Source organism: Salvelinus fontinalis, chromosome 4, assembly GCF_029448725.1.
Source record: "Salvelinus fontinalis isolate EN_2023a chromosome 4, ASM2944872v1, whole genome shotgun sequence".
NCBI lineage: Eukaryota > Metazoa > Chordata > Actinopteri > Salmoniformes > Salmonidae > Salvelinus > Salvelinus fontinalis.
In genome coordinates, this window is record NC_074668.1 from 54,019,404 (window position 1) to 54,040,574 (window position 21,171).

General features: G+C 40.1%; 2 protein-coding genes across 3 annotated transcripts in view; both read right to left on the bottom strand.

Annotated features, from left to right (window-relative positions):
• The window catches only part of cmya5 (cardiomyopathy associated 5), a 78,319-nt gene extending 58,798 nt beyond the window's left edge, over positions 1–19,521 (bottom strand). For both annotated transcript variants that reach the window (XR_008759216.1, XM_055920598.1), the window contains exon 1: positions 5,647–19,521. Coding sequence is in view for 1 of the 2 variants with exons in the window: in XM_055920598.1 (XP_055776573.1) it covers positions 5,647–5,744 (98 nt within the window). In the remaining variant the exon portion in view is untranslated. The remainder of the gene's footprint in view (positions 1–5,646) is intronic.
• A 332-nt stretch (positions 19,522–19,853) lies between these two features.
• Positions 19,854–21,171, bottom strand: part of tent2 (terminal nucleotidyltransferase 2) — a 35,607-nt gene continuing 34,289 nt past the window's right edge. The window contains exon 15 of the mRNA XM_055920599.1: positions 19,854–21,162. Within this exon, the coding sequence (XP_055776574.1) occupies positions 21,091–21,162 (72 nt within the window). The 3' untranslated portion in view covers positions 19,854–21,090. The remainder of the gene's footprint in view (positions 21,163–21,171) is intronic.

A 21,171-nucleotide genomic window follows, 5' to 3' on the forward strand; every position in this document is an offset into this window, starting at 1 on the left:
ATAATGACTACCTCATATTTGTACCCCACACGTACAATTATCTGGAAGGTCCCTCAATTGAGCAGTGAATTTCAAATGCAGATTCAACCACAAAGATCAGTGAGGTTTTTCAATGCCTCACAAAGAGCACCTATTGGTAGATGGGTTAAAATAAAAAAAAGCAGTTATTGAATATCCCTTCGAGTATGGTGATGTTATTAATTACACTTTGGATGGCGTATCAATACACCCAGTCACTACAAAGATACAGGCATCCTTCCTAGTTCAGTTGCCGGAGAGGAAGGAAACCGCTCAGGGATTTTACCATGAGGCCAATAGTGACTTTAAACAGTTACAGAGTTTAATGGCTGTGTTGGAGAAAACTGAGGATGGATCAACAACATTGTAGTTACTCCACAATACTAACCTAATTTACAGAGTGAAAAGAAGGAAGCTTGTACAGAATAAAAAATATTCCAAAGCATGCATCCTGTTTGCAACAAGGCATACTGCAAAAAATGTGGCAAAGCAATTCACTTTTTGTCCTGAAAACAAAGTGTTATATTTGGGGCAAATCCAATACAACACATCAGTGAGTACCACTCTCCGTGTTTTCAATCATAGTGGTGGCTGCTCCATGTTATGGGTATGCTTGTAATCGTTAATGACTGGGGAGTTCTTTAGGATAAAAAAGAAATGGAATGGCGCTGAGTAAAGGCAAAATCCTATTGGAAAACCTTGTTCAGTCTGCTTTCCACCAGACAATGAAAGATGAATTCACCTTTAAGCAGGACAATAATCTACAACACAAGGCCAAATCTACACTGGAGTTGCTAATTAAGAACACAGTGAATGTTCCTGTGGCCGAGTTACAGTTTTGACTTAAATCTACTTGAAAATCTATGGTAATACCTGAAAATGGTTGTCTAGCAATGATCAACAATCAATTTGACATAGTTTGAATAATTTTTCATCGAATAAATGGGCAAATGTTGCACAATCAGGGTGTGGCAAACTCTTAGAGACTTAGCCAGAAAGACTCATCACTGCCAAAGTTGCTTCTACAAAGTATTGACTCAGGGGTTAGAATACTTGTGTAAATTACATATTTTTCTATTTCATTTTCAATAAATGTGCAAACATTCATGAAAACATGCTTTCATTTGTCATTATGGGGTATTGTGTGTAGATGGGTGAAACATATTTAATACATTTTGAATTCAGGAACAAGTCAAGCGGTATGAATACTTTCTGAAGGCAAATATATTTCTCAAATATCTATAGGACTGCCAGTCATACATGGTATCAGTCAATTTAGCCTTAGCCCAAGCAAAATGTTTTTCCTTTAATTTTTAGTTAAATGTATGCATGCTTATCTACAATTGTTGAACAGAGAAGCAAAACAATTTAGCGCCTGATCCGCGTCAGATGACACAATCCCCGAGTCACACAACCCCAGATCAGACATGAAATGTTGCTAATTCAAATGCCCAAAATGTCTCTTTGTAATAATCCGTGGGCAGGATTTAGGTAGTTTATCATCTCTTATGCAGACAATGGGACAATGTTCACCGAGCTCATTAGCAAAGATTCCGTTGGCAGTATATTTATGAGGGCATTAGTTAGAAAAATATCTAAAAGAGTACATTCTTTAGGGTGTTTAAAGTTGGGGAGAGTTGGTTTACTTATCAGCAGAGTTAGAGGTAGCTCAGTAAAAATATATTTCAGCCTATGTGACACTGGCATCAACCAATCCAGATTAAAATGACCCAATATGAATTATTAAGATTTAGCATAGTAAGACAGTAATTCAGACAATTTGCTTAGGGCCCGATTCAGACAAAATTTACGCCATTCCTACGCACTTCTCAGTAATTGGTATTCAGACTTACCTTATGCAGGTGCGTATCAGGCTTAGCAGGTGTGGTTCCCCTGCACGCACTGAATAAATGTAATTCAACCCCTGAAAACCCTCCCACTTACAGATTTTCTTGTAGAGTTGTGTTCAATATGGTTTTCAGTACATGTATCTAAAGCACAGGTGTCAAACTCATTCCACGGGGGGCCAAGTGTCTGCGGGTTTTCGCTCCTCCCTTGTACTTGATTGATGAATTAACATCACTAATTAGTTAGGAACTTCCCACACCTGGTTGTCTAGGGCTTTATTGAAAGGAAAAAACAAAAACCTGCAGACACTAGGCCCTCCGTGGAATGAGTTTGACACCCCTGATCTAAAGCCATCACATTAAATTTGGTGTACCTTTAATTTGAATCCAGTCTTCGTGAACAGTGCGCCAGGGTCCAGCTGCTATGGTATGGTATGCATTCCATTATGATTCAAACAGGCTACATGTCCCAAATTAATTTGTTCGCCTAATATGATCCACGAATGCTAGCAATCCTTAGGAACAAAGGCTACTGATAGTGGCTAATATTTAACACAATACACATTGTAAAAAATACATTGAAAAGTCTGGCCGTACACTGTAATTAAACATGATAGAAATTATAAATCAACTTGGTATGTTTGGTGCTATACTGTAATTTGCGCATGGCTACAGAAGCTATGGCTCTCCAAACTTCATCCCTGCAAGGTTATAAGGCCAGAATTTCAAAAACGTTACTGTGGAAAAGGTGATATATTGATATGCTTCAGTTTGCCGCCATATGACTAGTTACATATGTGTCTCCTGCAATCATCAGGTAAAATAAATCGAAACAATTGTCATTTATATTTACAATCCCCTTATCCAAACGGCTTACTCATTTACCTACAGTAGCTCTTCTCATTATCTCTTATCAATTTGTAAATTACAGTGCATGAAGAATGGTGCTCTTTATATCGGGAAAAATAAAGTAGATGTCGACCTTATTCATCCTTTATTCACGCGTGAAATTGTTGGAAATTAAGTTAAGGTCAGAATACGGCGTATCTGTAGACACACCGCCGCCATACATCCTTTCTTTGATCTCCACCCCAATAGCATGCTATTCTCATGTCTAAGTTCAAGATCAGAATACACGTTGAGAGAAAAAGTGCATAAAAAGGGAATGCCATTCCATTTATGCGTGCTTAACTCTGGTTGTAATTCCCCCCTTAGAGCACAAGGCAGAACCGAGGGAGGTAAATTCCCACCAGTGTCAGCTGGGCTTTATTACCAAGGCCTACATTCAAGATTAGACATTCAAATTGCTTAAGGAAACATTTAAGCTGCCCTTTACGAATATGACGACACCCCCACCTTTGCCAAATCTGTATACATTATAACCAGTCAGAGACACATCAGTATTCGACATAGACTTTATTAACCAAGATTCAGTAATAATAAGAATTTCAGTGTTGGTTTGAGAAACCAGAGTTACAATAAAATCTATTTTCAATATTAAACTTCTGGCATTTACGTCAATCAAATCAGCAAGAGTAGAGCAGGCCGGTGCTCAGGGTTGGAATATCCCTTGCAGCGTGGAATGCAGCCTAGTTGTATTTACACCATCCCAGCAGATATCTTCAAAAAATAACTTTGCTCTATGCTTTTCCGAGCATGAACTTAATTTGATTGAGACCGGTAATGAATTGGCCTTATCAAGCATCATTCTAATGTTCTTCAGTAGAGGGCGCTAGTGGTCTTAAATTGTGAAAATCCCAAACACACACTGTATAGTCTTTTGCAATTGTAATGGTATTGAGTTGGGTTGGGTTTAATGATAAATGTCACTAATCACACTGCATATAGAGCTGTTTTCTAATAATGTTATTGGAAATATAAGACTGCCATGCAATGGTTTACAATTGTAATATTTTATTAAGGTTGTTAGAACCTTTTAGTCGCTAGCCCATTTCTCCAACAAAGTTTTAGTCTTGTAGAAAAGGTTCATTGCACCATAGGCATAGCTCTCGCAGAAGGCTGCCTTGTTGGACTATTCAAGGAATGTTTGGTGGAAGCATTAAGTTGCTAAGAGAAAGACTAAATGAATTGCTTTCATGAAGGAATGACTTGACTTGTGAGGATGACCACATAATTAATTTACCATGAGCAAAATGTATTGGTTTTCTACCCAAAGTTGCAAAGGAAATGTGATCTATTTAAAACAACAAGGGACCAGCAAAATCTCTGGCAGCATAGCAGGAACAGCAGCATCAAGTGGTCAAAACCTGATATTTTCATACTAATTTATGATAAAAATTGCAAGAGACTTCAATTTCAAATTTCTCAGAACAGAGGAAAATAACCATCACCAAATTAACAAGGAATACATTACATAGTATGAAGAAACAATACTCCAAACTGCATATTCATACTACTTGTCAGACATAGAGAACTTATATTGTATCCTGGTTGTTGGGGTGGGATTGAAGTGGGGCTTTTGAATATTTTATTTTATTACTCATTGCTAGGAAGAAGTTTGGTCCAAATCGGAAGCTGGGTGCTATATTTATTGAATATATCCTTTAAACTAAAATGGACAATTTGGGTGCAATCAATTTGATACATTTTTCTGAGATGAAATACAATTTCAACAAAATAAGGTTTCGGGAATGTCAATCTTACCAGTTTGTAATTACAGAAACGATTTCAGAACAATGGTGGGTGTCATGGCTTGCTGAAATGACATGGAACGACTCAAATGGTATGACACTGATGGGATGATTTAGAATTTTGTGCAGTAGTATTTACTGATCGCCAGAAACAGTGAACACAATTCCACACATTTATTTTATGATGAAAACAACGTGTTAATATTCTGTGAACAAAACATTGAACTTTGTACTATTCACTGATGACATTTGTATTTCATGTTTTGCAAAATGTGGTCTAAGATATGCATTTGAGCATTTGATCATTGCTGTTGTGCTCTAGATACGTTTCAACACAGATTGAAAAATTGCTTGTACGCGATTGAGAGAAACTGTATAACAAATGATCCTATATGCACTGAGCACTCGCTCTGTCCAATGGTAGATAAAAACTGGGAAGGCTAGTGTCCCCGAACGTCATCGTGACTGGGGCTGAGGGACAACTATCTATGTACCTACAGTAGCAATATTCAGGATAACCTGATTAGAGTAAAGCACTAAACTGTGTGATAGTGTAAGGCCTATATTCAATTAGATCAAGTGTTAACTGGTGACCACTGACACCCGCATACTGATGTTTCGGCGGTGTCTGAGTTGTAACTGCCTGGGAGTTGTCAAACCGGTGAGCAGCTGCTCTTGATCATTGTCACAAAGCCACACCCGTCCCAAATTCAGAATGAGAAAATGTAGGCTAAATAGAAATAATGATGCTCAAATTGAAAATCATTAAACACATTTTTTTTTTAGGCTGATAGAAAAAGGTTTTCTATCAGCCTAATCGCTTTTGAGTGTTCGAACTTGTAAACAAGCTTGCATAGGATTTCTCGTAATGTGACTCCGTGCAGCCATTGGCAATGTCCGCTTTAGGTATAATGACAGGAGTCGCTTGTGGATTTGACAGCTCTAACGCAGTTTCAACTCCGACACGGCCAAAACAACCAAAACATTAGCTATGCGGATGTCGGCTAAAGCGGATCTGAATTAATAGAGCACTAATTGTCCTAGTGTTGTAGTGTGTGTGTGTGTGTGTGTCTGTGTGTGTGCTCCAGAGCACAGTAAGACAGTGAAGCACTTAGCTGAAATTCAAGCACCTGTTCCTGAGTTCCTCCACGTCGTCTTCATCCTCCTGGACGACGGCCTCTGGCAACTCATGCTCCTGTAATTCCGTCAACGCCATATCAGAGTCCATTTTTGTAGTTTATAGCAGGTTCCTTTAGCAGGTTTCAGTATATTTCCGTAGTTCCTGATGTTTTCTAAAGTTTCTTGTTATTTTTCTGTTGGTGTCTAACCCTCTTAGAGTATTGGAGTCCCTCTTCCTATTTGTGTCAATCCAAGCTGAGAGCTATTCGCCTGACTCAGCTAGCACTGGAAATAGACTGACAGAGCGAGACAGGAGAGGGCTAAGGGACAGGGAGAGAGGGGAGGGGAGAGAGAGAGATGGAGAGAAGAGAGAGGCTGAAAGAGAGGGACGGAGGGGTGAGGAGTGTGAGACAGGGCACTGTGTCTTTCTGCCCCCTGCGTTTCAGTCTGTGGACCTACAACAACACCCTCAGACAGAGACGTAACATGTCACTCACTGCAACAACTGTTCCCTAAGATACAACGCCTACAGTATCTAAAGCTGTGCAAGTTTGCTCCCTGTGTGCAACAATACAGAGGGAATTATAAATCAATGTCCACCAAATGGTGGGTCCTGGTTAGAAACATGACATGGTCATAACACTAAAATAGCTTTAAGTGGGTCACAGTGCCACAGTGTTCTAGTGGCAGCATGGATCAGGGTCAGTGTGAGTTTAAAGGGATAGTGCGAGCATGTTAGCTGTTCTGGTAGACTTCCAGGCATTGCGCTAACGCTAGTTAGCAATGACTCACAAAACTATTTTTTAACTTCCTTTAATCTACCCTCAGAGACATACAAATGGTATTTCTGATGAAGGAATAAGTGCTAAAACGTGTTAGCCTTCCCGGACAAAAATAAAAAGGTGAAATCAGGTGACTTTTTTTTTGTCTTTTAAAGTTGCACTGTGCAGAAATTGTTCCGCTATTTCCTGGTGGCTAAAACTTTAATAGTTTGCCTAATTTCAGTTTATGTTACAAAATAAACTAGTGTTGTGTTGATAATCATTGTACCATCGAAACCGCTGTGAAATATGTTTTCCATAACCAAAAATAGTGTTGTTTCAGCTGTTTAAAGCTAGTGTATGAAAAAACAAAAGTAAAAGATGCAAAAACAAAACTTAAGAACGGTAAGCATAGAAATAGCTTGTTAGACTTGCTTTCAAGTAGAATGATAGATCTATAATACACATTTCTATGTGAATAAAAAATAAAATTGGAGTGCCGTTTCCCAATGTTCTTGAACTTTCATTTGAAAGTATCCATGAGTTCATCGGACTCTGGGTAAGTAGAAAAAGGCCTTACCCTTTTACACTTGTGGGAATTGGCATATAAGGATAGGGCTACATTGAAGTGATTCTCACAGAAGAAATATGAAAAGCATATGCTCAAATGCATACATATAAGCATGGTAGCAAATGAAAGGGAACAGTTTGGAGATTATGGGAAAATTGAGGACAACAGTTCATCTGACAAGACTGAATCCAAACGTTACACTGTTGATTTGATGTATATTTGACATTTACTGTACTTTAACACATTTGTTGATCATCTGAAAATACTCTGGATACATTCAGTAACATAAGAATATTGTGGGTTTGGGTGAGAAGACTATCTGGTGTCTCCAAGTGGCCAGACACCTCTCCAAAGTGTGCACAGTTCCTAAGTAATTTCAAGGCACTCTTTCAAGGCACTCTCCTAGCTGTGCCGTTGAGGAACTAGAGCAAGCACATTTGTAGTTGCTTTGTTTGGAACACAACCCTGCAACCCCGCCATCACACAATTACTGTTATTGTTTACGCAATCCCAAAAACGGACCATTATAAATCGCAATCTGGGTCAGGTGGGCATCAGCGGACAGGCTGTGTGAAGGCAAAACTTCTGAAAGGATGGCGTACAGGACCATCACGGGAGAGAACAGAGGCAGCTGCTGTCTGTGTTGTGCTTTTTCTCCAAGTTGTAAAAACCTGAACCAAATTATGAAAACAGCTGCCAAACGATTGAAAACCGAAATTCTGGCGTTTTTTCTGAGTAAAGCCAGTGTGTCTATGAAAGAGGATGACTAAACATGTCAGCTACTACAGTGACTGAAATGACTGCAACACTTAAAAAGCTGCAGTTAGTTTCAGAATAGGTGGCAAGGAATAAGTTAGTCCTAAATATTTCAAAAACTAAAAGCATTGTATTTCAAATCAAATCAAATCAAATGTTATTTGTCACATACACATGGTTAGCAGATGTTAATGCGAGTGTAGCGAAATGCTTGTGCTTCTAGTTCCGACAATGCAGTAATAACCAACAAGTAATCTAACCTAACAATTCCACAACTACTACCTTATACACACAAGTGTAAAGGGATAAAGAATATGTACATAAAGATATATGAATGAGTGATGGTACAGAACGGCATATGCAAGATGCAGTAGATGGTATAGAGTACAGTATATACATATGAGATGAGTAATGTAGGGTATGTAAAAATAAAGTGGCATAGTTTAAAATCATTCACTAAACCCTAAATCTCAACTAAATCTTGTAATGAACCATGTGGAAATTAAGCAAGTTTTGGTGACTAAACTGCTTGGAGAAACCCTGGATTGTAAAACTGTCATGGTCAAAACATATTGATCCAACAGTAGCTAAGATAGGTTGAAGTCTCTCCATAATAAATCACTGCTCTGCCTTCTTAACAGCACTATCAACAAGCCAGGTCCTACAGGCCCTAGTTTTGTCGCACCTGGACTACTTTTCAGTTGTGTGGTCAGGTGCCACAAAGAGGGACTTAGGAAAATTGCAATTGACTCAGAACAGGGCAGCACGGCTGGCCCTTGAATTTACACTGAGAGCAAACATTAATAATATGCATGTCAATCTCTCCTGGCTCAAAGTGGAGGAGAGATTGACTTAATCACTACTTGTATTCGTGAGAGGTATTGACATGTTGAATGCACCGAGCTGTCTGTTTGAGCTACTGGCACACAGCTCGAACACCCATGCATACCCCACAAGACATGCCACCAGAGGTCTCTTCACAGTCCCCAAGTCCAGAACAGACTATCGGAGGTGCACATTACTACATATAGCCATGACTACATGGAACTCTATTCCACATCAAGTAACTCATGCAAGCAGTAAAATTCGATTTAATAAACAGATAAAAAGACACCTTATGGAACAGTTGGAAACTGTGAAGCAACACAAACATAGGCACAGATACATGCATATACACACACGATAGCATATGTACTAAACTCAGCAAAAAAAGGAACGTCCCTTTTTTTCAATCACCACCTTCAGGAGACACCTGAAACCACCCCTCTTTAAGGAATACCTAGGATAGGATAAAGTAATCCTTCTAACCCCCCCCCCCCCTTAAAAGATTTAGATGCACTATTGTAAAGTGGTTGTTCCACTGGATATCATAAGGTGAATGCACCAATTTGTAAGTCGCTCTGGATAAGAGCGTCTGCTAAATGACTTAAATGTAAATGTTTTTCAGGACCCTGTCTTTCAAAGATAATTCGTAAAAATCCAAATAACTTCACAGATCTTCATTGTAAGGGGTTTAAAAACTGTTTCCCATGCTTGTTCAATAAACCATAAACAATTAATGAACATGCACCTGTGGAATGGTCGTTAAGACACTAACAGCTTGCAGACTAGGCAATTAAGGTCACAGTTATGAAAACTTAGGACACTAAAGAGGCCTTTCGACGGCCTCTGAAAAACACCAAAAGAAAGATGCCCAGGGTCCCTGCTCATCTGCGTGAACATACTGCAAGGAGGCATGAGGACTGCAGATGGGTCCAGGGCAATAAATTGCTATGTCCTTACTGTGAGACGCCAAAAACAGCGCTACAGGGAGACAAGACGGCCAGCTGATCGTCCTCGCAGTGGCAGACCACGTGTAACAACACCTGCACAGGATCGGTACATCCGAACATCACACCTGCGGGACAGGTACAGGATGGCAACAACTGCCGAGTTACACCAGGAACGCACAATCCCTCCATCAGTGCTCAGACTGTCCGCAATAGGCTGAGAGAGGCTGGACTGAGGGCTTGTAGGCCTGTTGTAAGGCAGGTCCTCACCAAACATCCCCGGCAACAACGTCACTTATGGGCACAAACCCACCATCGCTGGACCAGACAGGACTGGCAAAAAGTGTTCTTCACTGACGAGTCGTGGTTTTGTTTCACCAGGGCTGATGGCCTGATTCGCGTTTATTGTCGAAGGAATGAGTGTTACACCAAGGCCTGTACTCTGGAGCGGGATCGATTTGGAGGTGGAGGGTCCGACATGGTCTGGGCCGGTGTGTCACAGCATCATCGGACTGAGCTTGTTGTCATTGCAGGCAATCTTAACGCAGTGCGTTACAGGGAAAACATCCTCCTCCCTCATGTGGTACCCTTCCTGCAGGGTCATCCTGACATGACCCTCCAGCATGACAATGCCATTAGCCATACTGCTCGTTCTGTGCGTGATTTCCTGCAAGACAGAAACGTCAGTGTTCTGCCTTGGCCAGCGAAGAGCCCAGATCTCAATCCCATTGAGCATGTCTGCGACCTGTTGGATCGGAGGGTGAGGGCGAGGGCCATTACCCCCAGAAATGTCCAGGAACTTGCAGGTGCCTTGGTGGAAGAGTGGGGTAACATCTCGCAGCAAGAACTGGCATATCTGGTGCAGTCCATGAGGAGGAGATGCACTGCAGTACGTAATGCAGCTGGTGGCCACACCAGATACTGACTCTTACTTTTGATTTTGACTCCCCCTTTGTTCAGGGACACATTATTCCATTTCTGTTAGTCACATCTCTGTGGAACTTGTTCAGTTTATATCTCAGTTGTTGAATCTTGTTATGTTCATACAAATACATACACATGTTAAGTTTGCTGAAAATAAACGCAGTTGACAGTGAGAGGACGTTTCTTTTTTTGCTGAGTTTATATACACACGTACATATGGATTTTGTGTTGTAGATATGTGGTCGTAGAGTTGGAGCCTGAGGGCACACAATGTGTTGTGAATGTATTGTAATGTTTTTAAAATTGTATAACTGCTTTAATTTTGCTGGACCCCAGGAAGAGTTGCTGCTGTCTTGGGATCCATAATAAATGCACATTTGAAAGCTTGTTCTATTGCCAACATGACTAGGTAAGGTATAAAATAAAATCTTAGTGTCAGGTTTTCACAGCGCAATTCAGAGAAACGGATCGTCATTTTGGTGCGCATCGAAAGGAGTCATGCGTGCATTCAGGTGCGTGTTCCGAGGCAAATTTTCTTCATAAGACAAACATAGTTCAGAACAACCCAGGGTATGACGCCATGTCATCTAGTAATTGTACATCAAACAAAGTGATCATAAATATTGACTGCATATGAGTTTTATGATATGAAAATGTGAAGTGCAAATTTGGACTCACGGGTGTTTGGCTTGCTTGTGTGACATCAAAGTGATATTAATTATAATCCTCAACGTGTCATCTTTCAAATTATACGGAACAAAAATATAATTGCAACATCCCTCTTAGTGAGCATTTCTCCTTTGCCAAGATAATCAATCCACCTGACAGGTGTGGCATATCAAGAAGCTGATTAAACAGCAGGAAAATTACACAGGTGCAGGTTGTGCTGGGGACAATAAAAGGCCACTCCAAAATGTGCAGTTTTGTCGCACAACACAATGCCACAGATGTCTCAAGTTTTGAAATAGCGTGCAACTAGCATGATTACTGCAGGAATGTCCACCAGAGCTGTTGCCAGAGAATGAAATGTTAATTTCTCTACCATAAGCCCCCTCCAACGTCATTTTAGATAATTTGGCAGTACATCCAACCTGCCTCACAGTCGCAGACCACGTGTAACCACACCAGCCCAGGACCTTAACATCTGACTTCTTCACCTTGCGGGATCATCTGAGACCAGCCACCCGGACAGCTGATGAAACTGAGGGTTTGCACAACTGAAGAGTTTCTGCACAAACTGTCAGAAACCGTCTTAGGGAAGCTCATCTGCGTGCTCGTCATCCTCACCAGGGTCTTGACCTGACTGCAGTTTGGCATCGTAAATGACTTCAGCGGGAAAATGCTCACCTTCGATAGCCACTGGCACGCTGGAGAAGTGTGCTCTTCATGGATGAATCCCGGATTTAAATGTACTGAGCAGATGACAGACAGCATGTATGGAGTTGTGTGGGGGAGTGGTTTGCTGATGTCAACGTGGTGAACAGAGTGCCTCATGTTGGCAGTGGAGTTATGGTATGGGCAGGCATCAGCTACGGACAACGAACACATTTTATTGATGGCAATTTGAATGCAGACACCGTGACGAGATCCTGAGGCCCATTGTCGTGGCATTCATCCGCCACCATCACCTCATGTTTCAGCATGATAATGCACGGCCCAATGTCACAAGTATCTGTACACAATTCCTAGAAGCTGAAAACGTCCCAGTTCTTCAATGGCCCGCATACTCACCAGACATGTCACTAATTGAGCATGTTTGGGACGCTCTGGGTGTACAACTGCTTGTTCCAGTTCCCGCCAATATCCAGCTACTTTGTACAGCCATTGAAGAGGAGTAGGATACCATTCCACAGGCCACAATCAAGTCTGATCAACTCTATGCGAAGGAGATGTGCCATGCTAAATTATACAAATGGTGGTCACACCAGATATTGATTGGTTTTCTGATCCACGCCCGTACCTTTAAAGATATCTGTGATGCATATCTGTATTCCCAGTCATTTAAATCCATATATTAGGGCCTAATGAATTCATTTCAATTGACTGATTTCCCTATACTGTATGAACTGTACCAGTCCTCTTAATTTACAGCATTTCCCTCACTCGGACTACAAAAATGTTTTAATAGTTTCCCAATTAGCAGGAGGGAAGGGGGCTACTTCTTGTCGCGTGTGGTGCTCAAGTTCAAAACAGCTGTCAGTCAAAACCCATACAGCGCTGTGAAGCGCAGAGCCTGAGCTCTGTGATAATTTATAGCATGTTACTGTATAGCCACTGCGTTCCAATTAAGGCGCTTATCAGTGCCCAAACCAGCCATTATAAACCTGGATACAGGTGTGAGTATAAAGGGCTAATCTTGCAGCTATCCCTTTAAGACTAGATTCTCCGTGGCTGGGTTAAATATAGGCACTGTACCCCCTGTAGCACAGGCGTGAACAAACATACATGCACACACAGCTATGTCTGACTGACACTATGTCCCTCTTCATGCCAACACTATGCACTGGTCATAAAACTAACGAAATTCGGCATCAAAATCACAGAGAGACAAACTAACAAGGGTCTGGGCACCTAGAGGTCTCAGTCTCAGTTAACATTTCATTCCAATGAAATACGCAGGGACACAATCATTTTTCTTATCATTTAAATAAATCATTGAAAGTGTGTTCAGTACAAAAAGTCACAAGGAACCACATGAAGAAAATATTACCAATAAAAGTAGCTATACTCACGTCGAGGTGAGAGTAGATTGTCGCACTGGTCTGTCTAGCAGTTAACTGATCACATATGAGTGACTGTCAATGTTGAGAAGAACAAAACTAGTCGCTGAATCAGACACAGCATTGACCTGAATCCAATCATAGGAAAATAAAGAGTTTGAACAGAAATGTCTTAGAATTACCCCAATATAATTAACTAATTTGAAAAATACAAAAAGCTTCCCAGCAAACCGGGAACATTCCCAGAACATTATTTAAGATTCCCATTAACTTCTAGTTAAGATTTTATATAACATTAGGATGATAAGATGTTTTTTTGTTGTTGAATTTAAAAAAAAAGAAGAAATGTCCTTAGAATGTTCTCCTAACGTTAAAATGTTGTGCATAACAGCTGTAACATCCACCACAGAACATTCTTCAAACGTTCTCATTAGGTTTCCAGGTAATAACAATGTAAAAGTAATGTTTTTAGAACCTACTGCTGCAACAAAATGTGAGAGCAATAGAAATGGTTCTGAGGAAACATTACAGGAACATTCTCTTAATGTTGATGGCGATGTAATTAAAAACACCCATAGCAACATGCAGGGAATATTCCCACAATGCTCTCATAATGTTTCGTGTGACGTTATGCCATGATTGTTCCAATAACGCTCCCTAAACATTCTTCAGCGGTCATGTCTGGGTTCAATTCAATTGGTTATGAGAGAACGTTACTAGAACATTTCCCTAACATTAATGGAGATGTCATCCGAGACACCTATCCAGGTATAGAATCATAATTTGACCAGTTTCTCACAGCAGGAAAATAATCCTGCAATAACAGGAAATGTGAATTACTATGTGGATTATAATTAATGGTACATTTTGTATAGGTTGATACATTTTTTGTTTGGGCAAAAAAAGTCTGACATTTTAAAGTGGAAATTACAAACTTTATAAGCATTTTATTAACCTTAAATGCAACAAAAGTTTAAATTTACTATGGTGCAGGAAAAAATAGGCTACTTAGTCTGCTGCGCCACCAGGATCCTAATGTTTCCAGTGGATTTCCTTTTGTATTGAAATACTTTAATTACGATCCAAACTATGGTCATATGTCTTCGTACATACAGTACCAGTCAAAAGTTTGGACACACCTACTCATTCAAGGGTTTTTCTTTATTTTTACTATTATCTACATTGTAGAATAATAGTGAAGACATCAAAACTATGAAATAACACATATGGAATCATGTAGTAACCAAAAAAGTGTTAAACACATTTTATATTTTATATTCTTCAAAGTAGCCACCCTTTGCCTTGATGACAGCTTTGCAAACTCTTGGCAATCTCTCAACCAGCTTCATGAGGTAGTCACCTGGAATGCATTTCAATTAACAGGTCTGCCTTGTTAAGTTAAATTGTGGAATTTCTTTCCTTAATAACCTCTTTGGGCTAGGGGGCAGTAGCTCATGTTCGCGTAAAAAGCGTGCCCAGAGTAAACTGCCTGCTACTCAGGCCCAGAAGCTAGGATATGCATATTATTAGTGGATTTGGATAGAAACCACTCTGAAGTTTCTAAAACTGTTTGAATGATGTCTGTGAGTATAACATAACTCATATGGCAGACAAAAACCTGAGAAAAATCCAACCAGGAAGTGGGAAATGTGAGGTTGGTAGTTTTTCAAGTGATTTCCTATCCAATATCCAGTGTAAATGGGGTCAGATGGCACTTCCTAAGGCTTCCACTAGATGTCAACAGTCTTTAGAAAGTTGTTTCAGGCTTCTATTGTGAAAGGGGAGAGAATAAGACCACTCACAGTAAGTGGCTCAAGCCTTTAGTTGTTTATCGCGTGTGAGCGCGAGCTCCGTTCCCTTTCCTTTCTAATGACAACGGAATTGTCCGGTTGGAATATTATTAGATAATAATTATTATTAAAATGTATGATAAAAACATCCCAAAAATGTATTATATACATCGTTTGACATGTTTCACCAAACTGTAATGGAACTTTTTTTTACTTTTCGTCTGTACATAGTGCCCGCGCTTTGTGCATTTGGATTAGTGAACTAAACGTGCAAAAAAAAGGAGATATTTGGACATAAAGATTAACTTTATCAAACAGAACAAACATTTATTGTGGAACTGGGATTCCTGGGAGTGCATTCCGATGAAGATCATCAAAGGTAAGTGAATATTTATAACGCTATTTTTGACTTTTGTTGACTCCACAACTTGGCTTGTATGGCTTGTTTTGTGGCTGAGCGCTGTACTCAGATTATCGCATGGTGTGCTTTCGCCGTAAAGCTTTTTTGAAATCTGACACAGCAGTTGCATGAAGGAGAGGTTTATCTTTAATCCTATGTATAACACTTGTATATTTCATCAAAGTTTATGATGTGGCGCTCTGCAAATTCACCGGATGTTTTGGAGGCAAAACATTACTGAACATAACGCGCCAATGTAAACTGCGATTTTTAGATATAAATATGAACTTTATCGAACAAAACATACATGTATTGTGTAACATGAAGTCCTATGAGTGCGATCTGATGAAGATCATCAAAGGTTAGTGATTAATTTTATCTCTTTTTCTGCTTTTTGTGACTCCTCTCTTTGGCTGGAAAATGGCTGTATGTTTTTTGTGATTAGGCGCTGACCTAACATAATCGCATGGTGTGCTTTCGCTGTAAAGCCTTTTTGAAAGCTTTAATTTGGTGTATTGCACTTGTGAATGTATGAAAGTTAAATATTTCTAATATGTTTTTTTGAATTTCGCGCTCTGCCATTTCACGGGATGTTGTCGAGGGGTTCCGCTAGCGGAACATCTAGCCGTAACAGTTAATGCGTTTGAGCCAATCAGTTGTGTTGTGACAAGGTAGTGTTGGTATACAGAAAATAGTCATATTTGGTAAAAGACCCAGTCCATATTATGGCAAGAACAGCTCAAATAAGCTAAAAGAAACGACAGTCTATCATTACTTTAAGACATGAAGGTCAGTCAATCTGGAAAATGTCAAGAACTTTGAAAGTTTCTTCAAGTGCAGTCGCAAAAACCATCAAGCGCTATAATGAAACTGGCTCTCATGAGGAACGCCACAGGAAAGGAAGACCCAGTTCATTAGAGTTAGCAGCCTCAGATTGCAGCCCAAATAAATGCTTCACACAGTTCAAGTAACAGACACATCTCAACATCAACTGTTCAGAAGAGACTGTGTGAATCTGGCCTTCATGGTCTGATTGCTGTAAAGAAACCACTACTAAAGTAGTAAACTTTGAAGCTATGATGAAACTGGCTCTCAGGACCACCAAAGGAAAGGAAGACCCAGATATACATCTGCTGCAGATTAGTTCATTAGAGTTACCAGCCTCAGAAATGAACAGACATCTCAACATCAACTGTTCAGAGGAGACTGCGTGAATCAGCCTTCATGGTTGAATTGCTGCAAAGAAACCACTACTAAAGGAAACCAATAAGAAGAAGAGACTTGCATGGGCCAAGAGACACGAGAAATGAACATTAGACCGGTGGAAATCTATCTTTTGGTCTGATGAGTCCAAATGAGATTTTTGGTTCCAACCGCCGTGTTTTTGTGAGACGCACAGAGTAAGTGAACGGATGATCTCCGCATGCGTGGCTCCCACCTTGAAGCATGGAGGAGGGGGTGTGATGATGTGGGGCTGCTTTTAAAACATTTATTAAACCTTTATTTAACTAGGCAAGTCAGTCAATAACATATTCTTATTTACAATGACGGCCTACCAAAAGGCAAATGACCTCCTGCGGGGACGGGGGCTAGGATTTTAAAACACACATCCATCAACATTAGCAGAATGCTCATGTATTGTTTCATGGTGACACTGTCAGTGATTTATTTAGAATTCAAGGCACACTTAACCAGCATGGCTACCACAGCATTCTGCAGCGATACGCCATCTCATCTGGTTTGCGCTTAGTGGGACTATAATTTTTTTTCTAACAGGGCAATGACCCAACACACCTCCAGGCTGTGTAGGAGCTATTTGACCAAGAAGGAAAGTGATGGAGTACTGCATCAGATGATCTGGCCTCCACAATCACCTGACCTCAACGCAATTGAGATGGTTAGGGATGAGTTGGACCGCAGAGTGAAGGAAAAACAGCCAACAAGTGCTCAGCAAATGTGGGAACTTCAAGATGGTTGGAAAAGCATTCCAAGTGAAGCTGGTTGAGAGAATGCCAAGAGTGTGCAAAGCTGTTATCAAGGCAAAGGGTGGCTAATTTGAATAATCTCAAATAGAAAAAATATTTTGATTTAACAATTTTTTTGGTTACTATATTAATTAGTATGTGTTATTTCATAGTTTTGATGTCTTCACTATTATCCTACAATGTAGAAAATAGTAAAAAATTAAGAAAAACTCTTAAATGAGTAGGTGTCCAAACTTTTGACAGGTCCTGTATGCAAAGATAAAGACCACAATCTGGAAGTCATAGTAAAGGTGAAATTGCTTTAAATGTATGTTAGTCCCTCCCCAATGGCGCTATGGATTTATTCCAGGGATAACGCTCCCAGGTCCGTCCCCGGCTGAGACTATGGCAGAACTGTTTGTACAATAAATTGTCATGTAATTACAATTAATTGCCAGATGTGTTTTTACATGGATTGTTGTACAACTAACTTTGTCAACAGTAAGAGAACACTTACACATGAAAGAAACCTCCATGGACTGTTCAAAACTGAATTTGATCATTCTGGGAACATAGAAATAACATTCAATGAACATTGAGGGAACGTTTTGTGCACCCTGATATAAACATTGTAAGAATGTCATCTCAAATGGACAGATTTTCTGTTTTGGGAAACCCATCTTGTCATATCCCGCAATGTTCCGACAACCTAAAGAAATGTTTTAAGAACTTTTAAATAACATAAGAAATGTGTTCTGGGAACGTTCTTGCAAACTAATAGAAACATTGTATAATCATCTGGACAGGTTTTGTGTTTTGGGAACACATCTTTTGTGATGTGCCCACAATGTTCCCACCAGACTGTTCCCACATTCTGTGAACCTTTAAAGAACAGACTAAATGTGTTCTGCGAATGTTCTTGCAATGTCAGGTGAATGTTTTATACAAACATTGTATAATCATCAGCACAAGGGGACAGTTTTTGTATTATGAGAACATTTACCGCAACCTAATGAATGTTCTGGGAACTTTCACAGAACCAACTTTGGTTTGCTGGGTGCTCATACATGCCGTCATAGCCTAGAATCCCAAATGGATTTCTTAGTTGTTATTCACACAAAAGCACTTCTGCAGACACTACCTCTACCTATTGTCATAGAGACAACAGAATAATGACAGCAGAACGACAATGTTCCATGATAATAACATTCTAATATGCATTCTACCTAGGATTGGTACTTCGCCCAACAACATTGTCAATGTCATCGATAATCATAGATAAGCTGGAAACATACGGGTGCTGAGGAGCTAATATTAGAGAGCTGACTGGAGGTTCTGAGATGTGCTCTTGACCAAGGGTTTGACCTTTGATCTTGGGAGGACAGGTCCCCCATGGTATGTAAAGAGCAGAGGAAGTAGAACACAGTTCAAGGAGAACCTTCGGACAGATCATTACAGATCCATGTGCAAGGGCAGACACAGAGGAGAGAAAGAGATGGAGATGAAAAGAGAGTGGGGTGAAGAAGGGGATATTATCATAGCTATGTTTTCTGTCAGGGTCTGCTCTTATCTAAGGGGACAATTCAGACCAGAGTTACACGCGCATACATTTTCTGTCTAAGCGTATTCTGACCTTGAATTTAAGCTTGGGGGAAATGCCAGTGCCAGTTTGGGGTGCAGATCAAATAAATTATATGATAAGAGCGATTGACAAGAGCTAGGTAATCCGTTTGGATAAGGGGATTGTAAATATAGGCTAAATAACAATTGTTTTAGATCTACTTTACCTTATGTTCGCTGGAGATGAATGGAAGGAAACTGAAAAACATATTAACATGACAGGTAGGCCTATTTGAAATGCTGTGCCATTATGCAGAATTGTAATTGTATGGCCTTATAACTTGCAGGGATTAAATGAATAGCCTATGTTAAATATTATTCGGCAACTGTGGGTAGCGACCATTAACAACCACATATATTTAACTCCCAATTTAATGTTCGCAGCCTAACTTTATTTCTTTCCACTGTAAGGCGGATGTTTGTTGTGGTTGTGGCTGCGGGTCAAATAATAGTGGATCCTATTTAATGAAGGCCAAATACAAATTGTAGTAAAAATAAATGGATGGACTTCAAAATGTTTCTTTGAACTTGATGCATGCCGCAAGACTTTTTGCTTGCCATCAAACAGTTCCATGATCAATGCGGGCAATTAGGGTATATTTATTATATGATACTGTTGTATTCTACATATTATAATTATTTTGTAGGCTACATTACTTCCAACGTTACCATTGCTGATCTGAATATGGCAGCTTTCACAATGAATCAAACCACCTTTCTTTATTTGCGAGTAAAAGCAAAAATGTTCCATTAGGTAGGATTCATGATTATTCCCTAAACATAAATGTGTAAATGGCTTCTATATTCTGAACGCATTCGCCATAGTCTACATTCAAGTCTTGTGCCAATCAAATTCAAATTAAAAGGTACACCATATTTAAACAGATTGCTTTAGAGAAATTAACAGATTAACGATACTAAACAAAAATATAAACGCAACATGTAAAGTTTTGGTCCCATGTTTTATGAGCTTAAATAAAAGATCACAGACATTTTCCAAACACACAAAAACCTTATTTCTCTCAATTTTTGTGCACAAATTTGTTTACATCCCTCTTGGTGAGTCTTACTCCTTTGCCAAGATAATCCATCAACCTGACAGGTGTGGCATATCAATAAGATGATTAAACAGCACGATCATTACACAGGTGCATAAAAGGCCACTCTAAAATGTACAGTTTTGTCACACAACACAATGCCACAGATGTCTCAAGTTTTGAGAGAGTGTGCAATTGGCATGCTGACAGCAGGAATGTCCACCAGAGCTGTTGACAGAGAATGACATGTTAATTTCTCTACCATAAGCCGCCTCCAACACAGTTTTAGAGAATTTGGCAGTACGTCCAACCGGCCTCACAACCGCAGACAACGTGTAACCACGCCAGCCCAGGAATTCCACATTCGGCTTCTTCAGCTGAGGGATCGTCTGAGACCAGCCACCAAGCCAGCTGATGAAACTGAGGATTCTGTCTGTAATAAAGCCCTTTTGTGGGGAAAAACTCATTTTGATTGGCTGGGCCTGGCTCCCAAGTGGGTGGGCCTATGCCCTCCCAGGCCCACCCGTGGCTGCGCCCCTGCCCAGTCATGTGAAATCCATAGATTAGGGCCAAATTAATTAATTTATATTGACTGATTTCTTTTAAATTAACTGTAACTCAGTAAATTTTCTGAAATTGAGGTATGTTGCATTTATATTTTTATTCAGTATAACTGAACAAAAACTCCCTGATCAAATTGGTATGTTTTCTGGGGTTGAATTCCATTTCCATCCATTCCATTCCATTGAATTCCCCCCCCCCCCCCCCCACAAACCTCGTTACATGCCTGAAGTCTGAATACCAACTACTGAGAAGTGCGTAGGAAAGGCATGCCTAAGAAAGGCGTACAATTACTAAGTCTGAATCGGCCCCTATGCGAGGCTGCAGCAATACTTCAGACCACACACACACTTTAGCAGCAATCTCATGTATCCTCTTCAAATATCAGAGGTTATGCTTTCTTTTATTTCTCTTCTGTGTCCGTAATATTGGCAGGTGAGTCAGGAGAACGTGAAGAGTCTGAATGGTAGGGCTCCTCGCATGCTGAGGAGGGAGACGGAGACTGTACAACCCAGCAGAAAGACCCAGGACAGACCAGGCAGATTTCCTCTGTACAGCTAAGTCACTCACAGTTCCTCCTCCTCATCTCTGGATGGTGTTTCTGATTGGGAGGATGAAGTTGAGATCCTTTCTCAGCTGGAGCATCTGCCACGACTAGAGAGA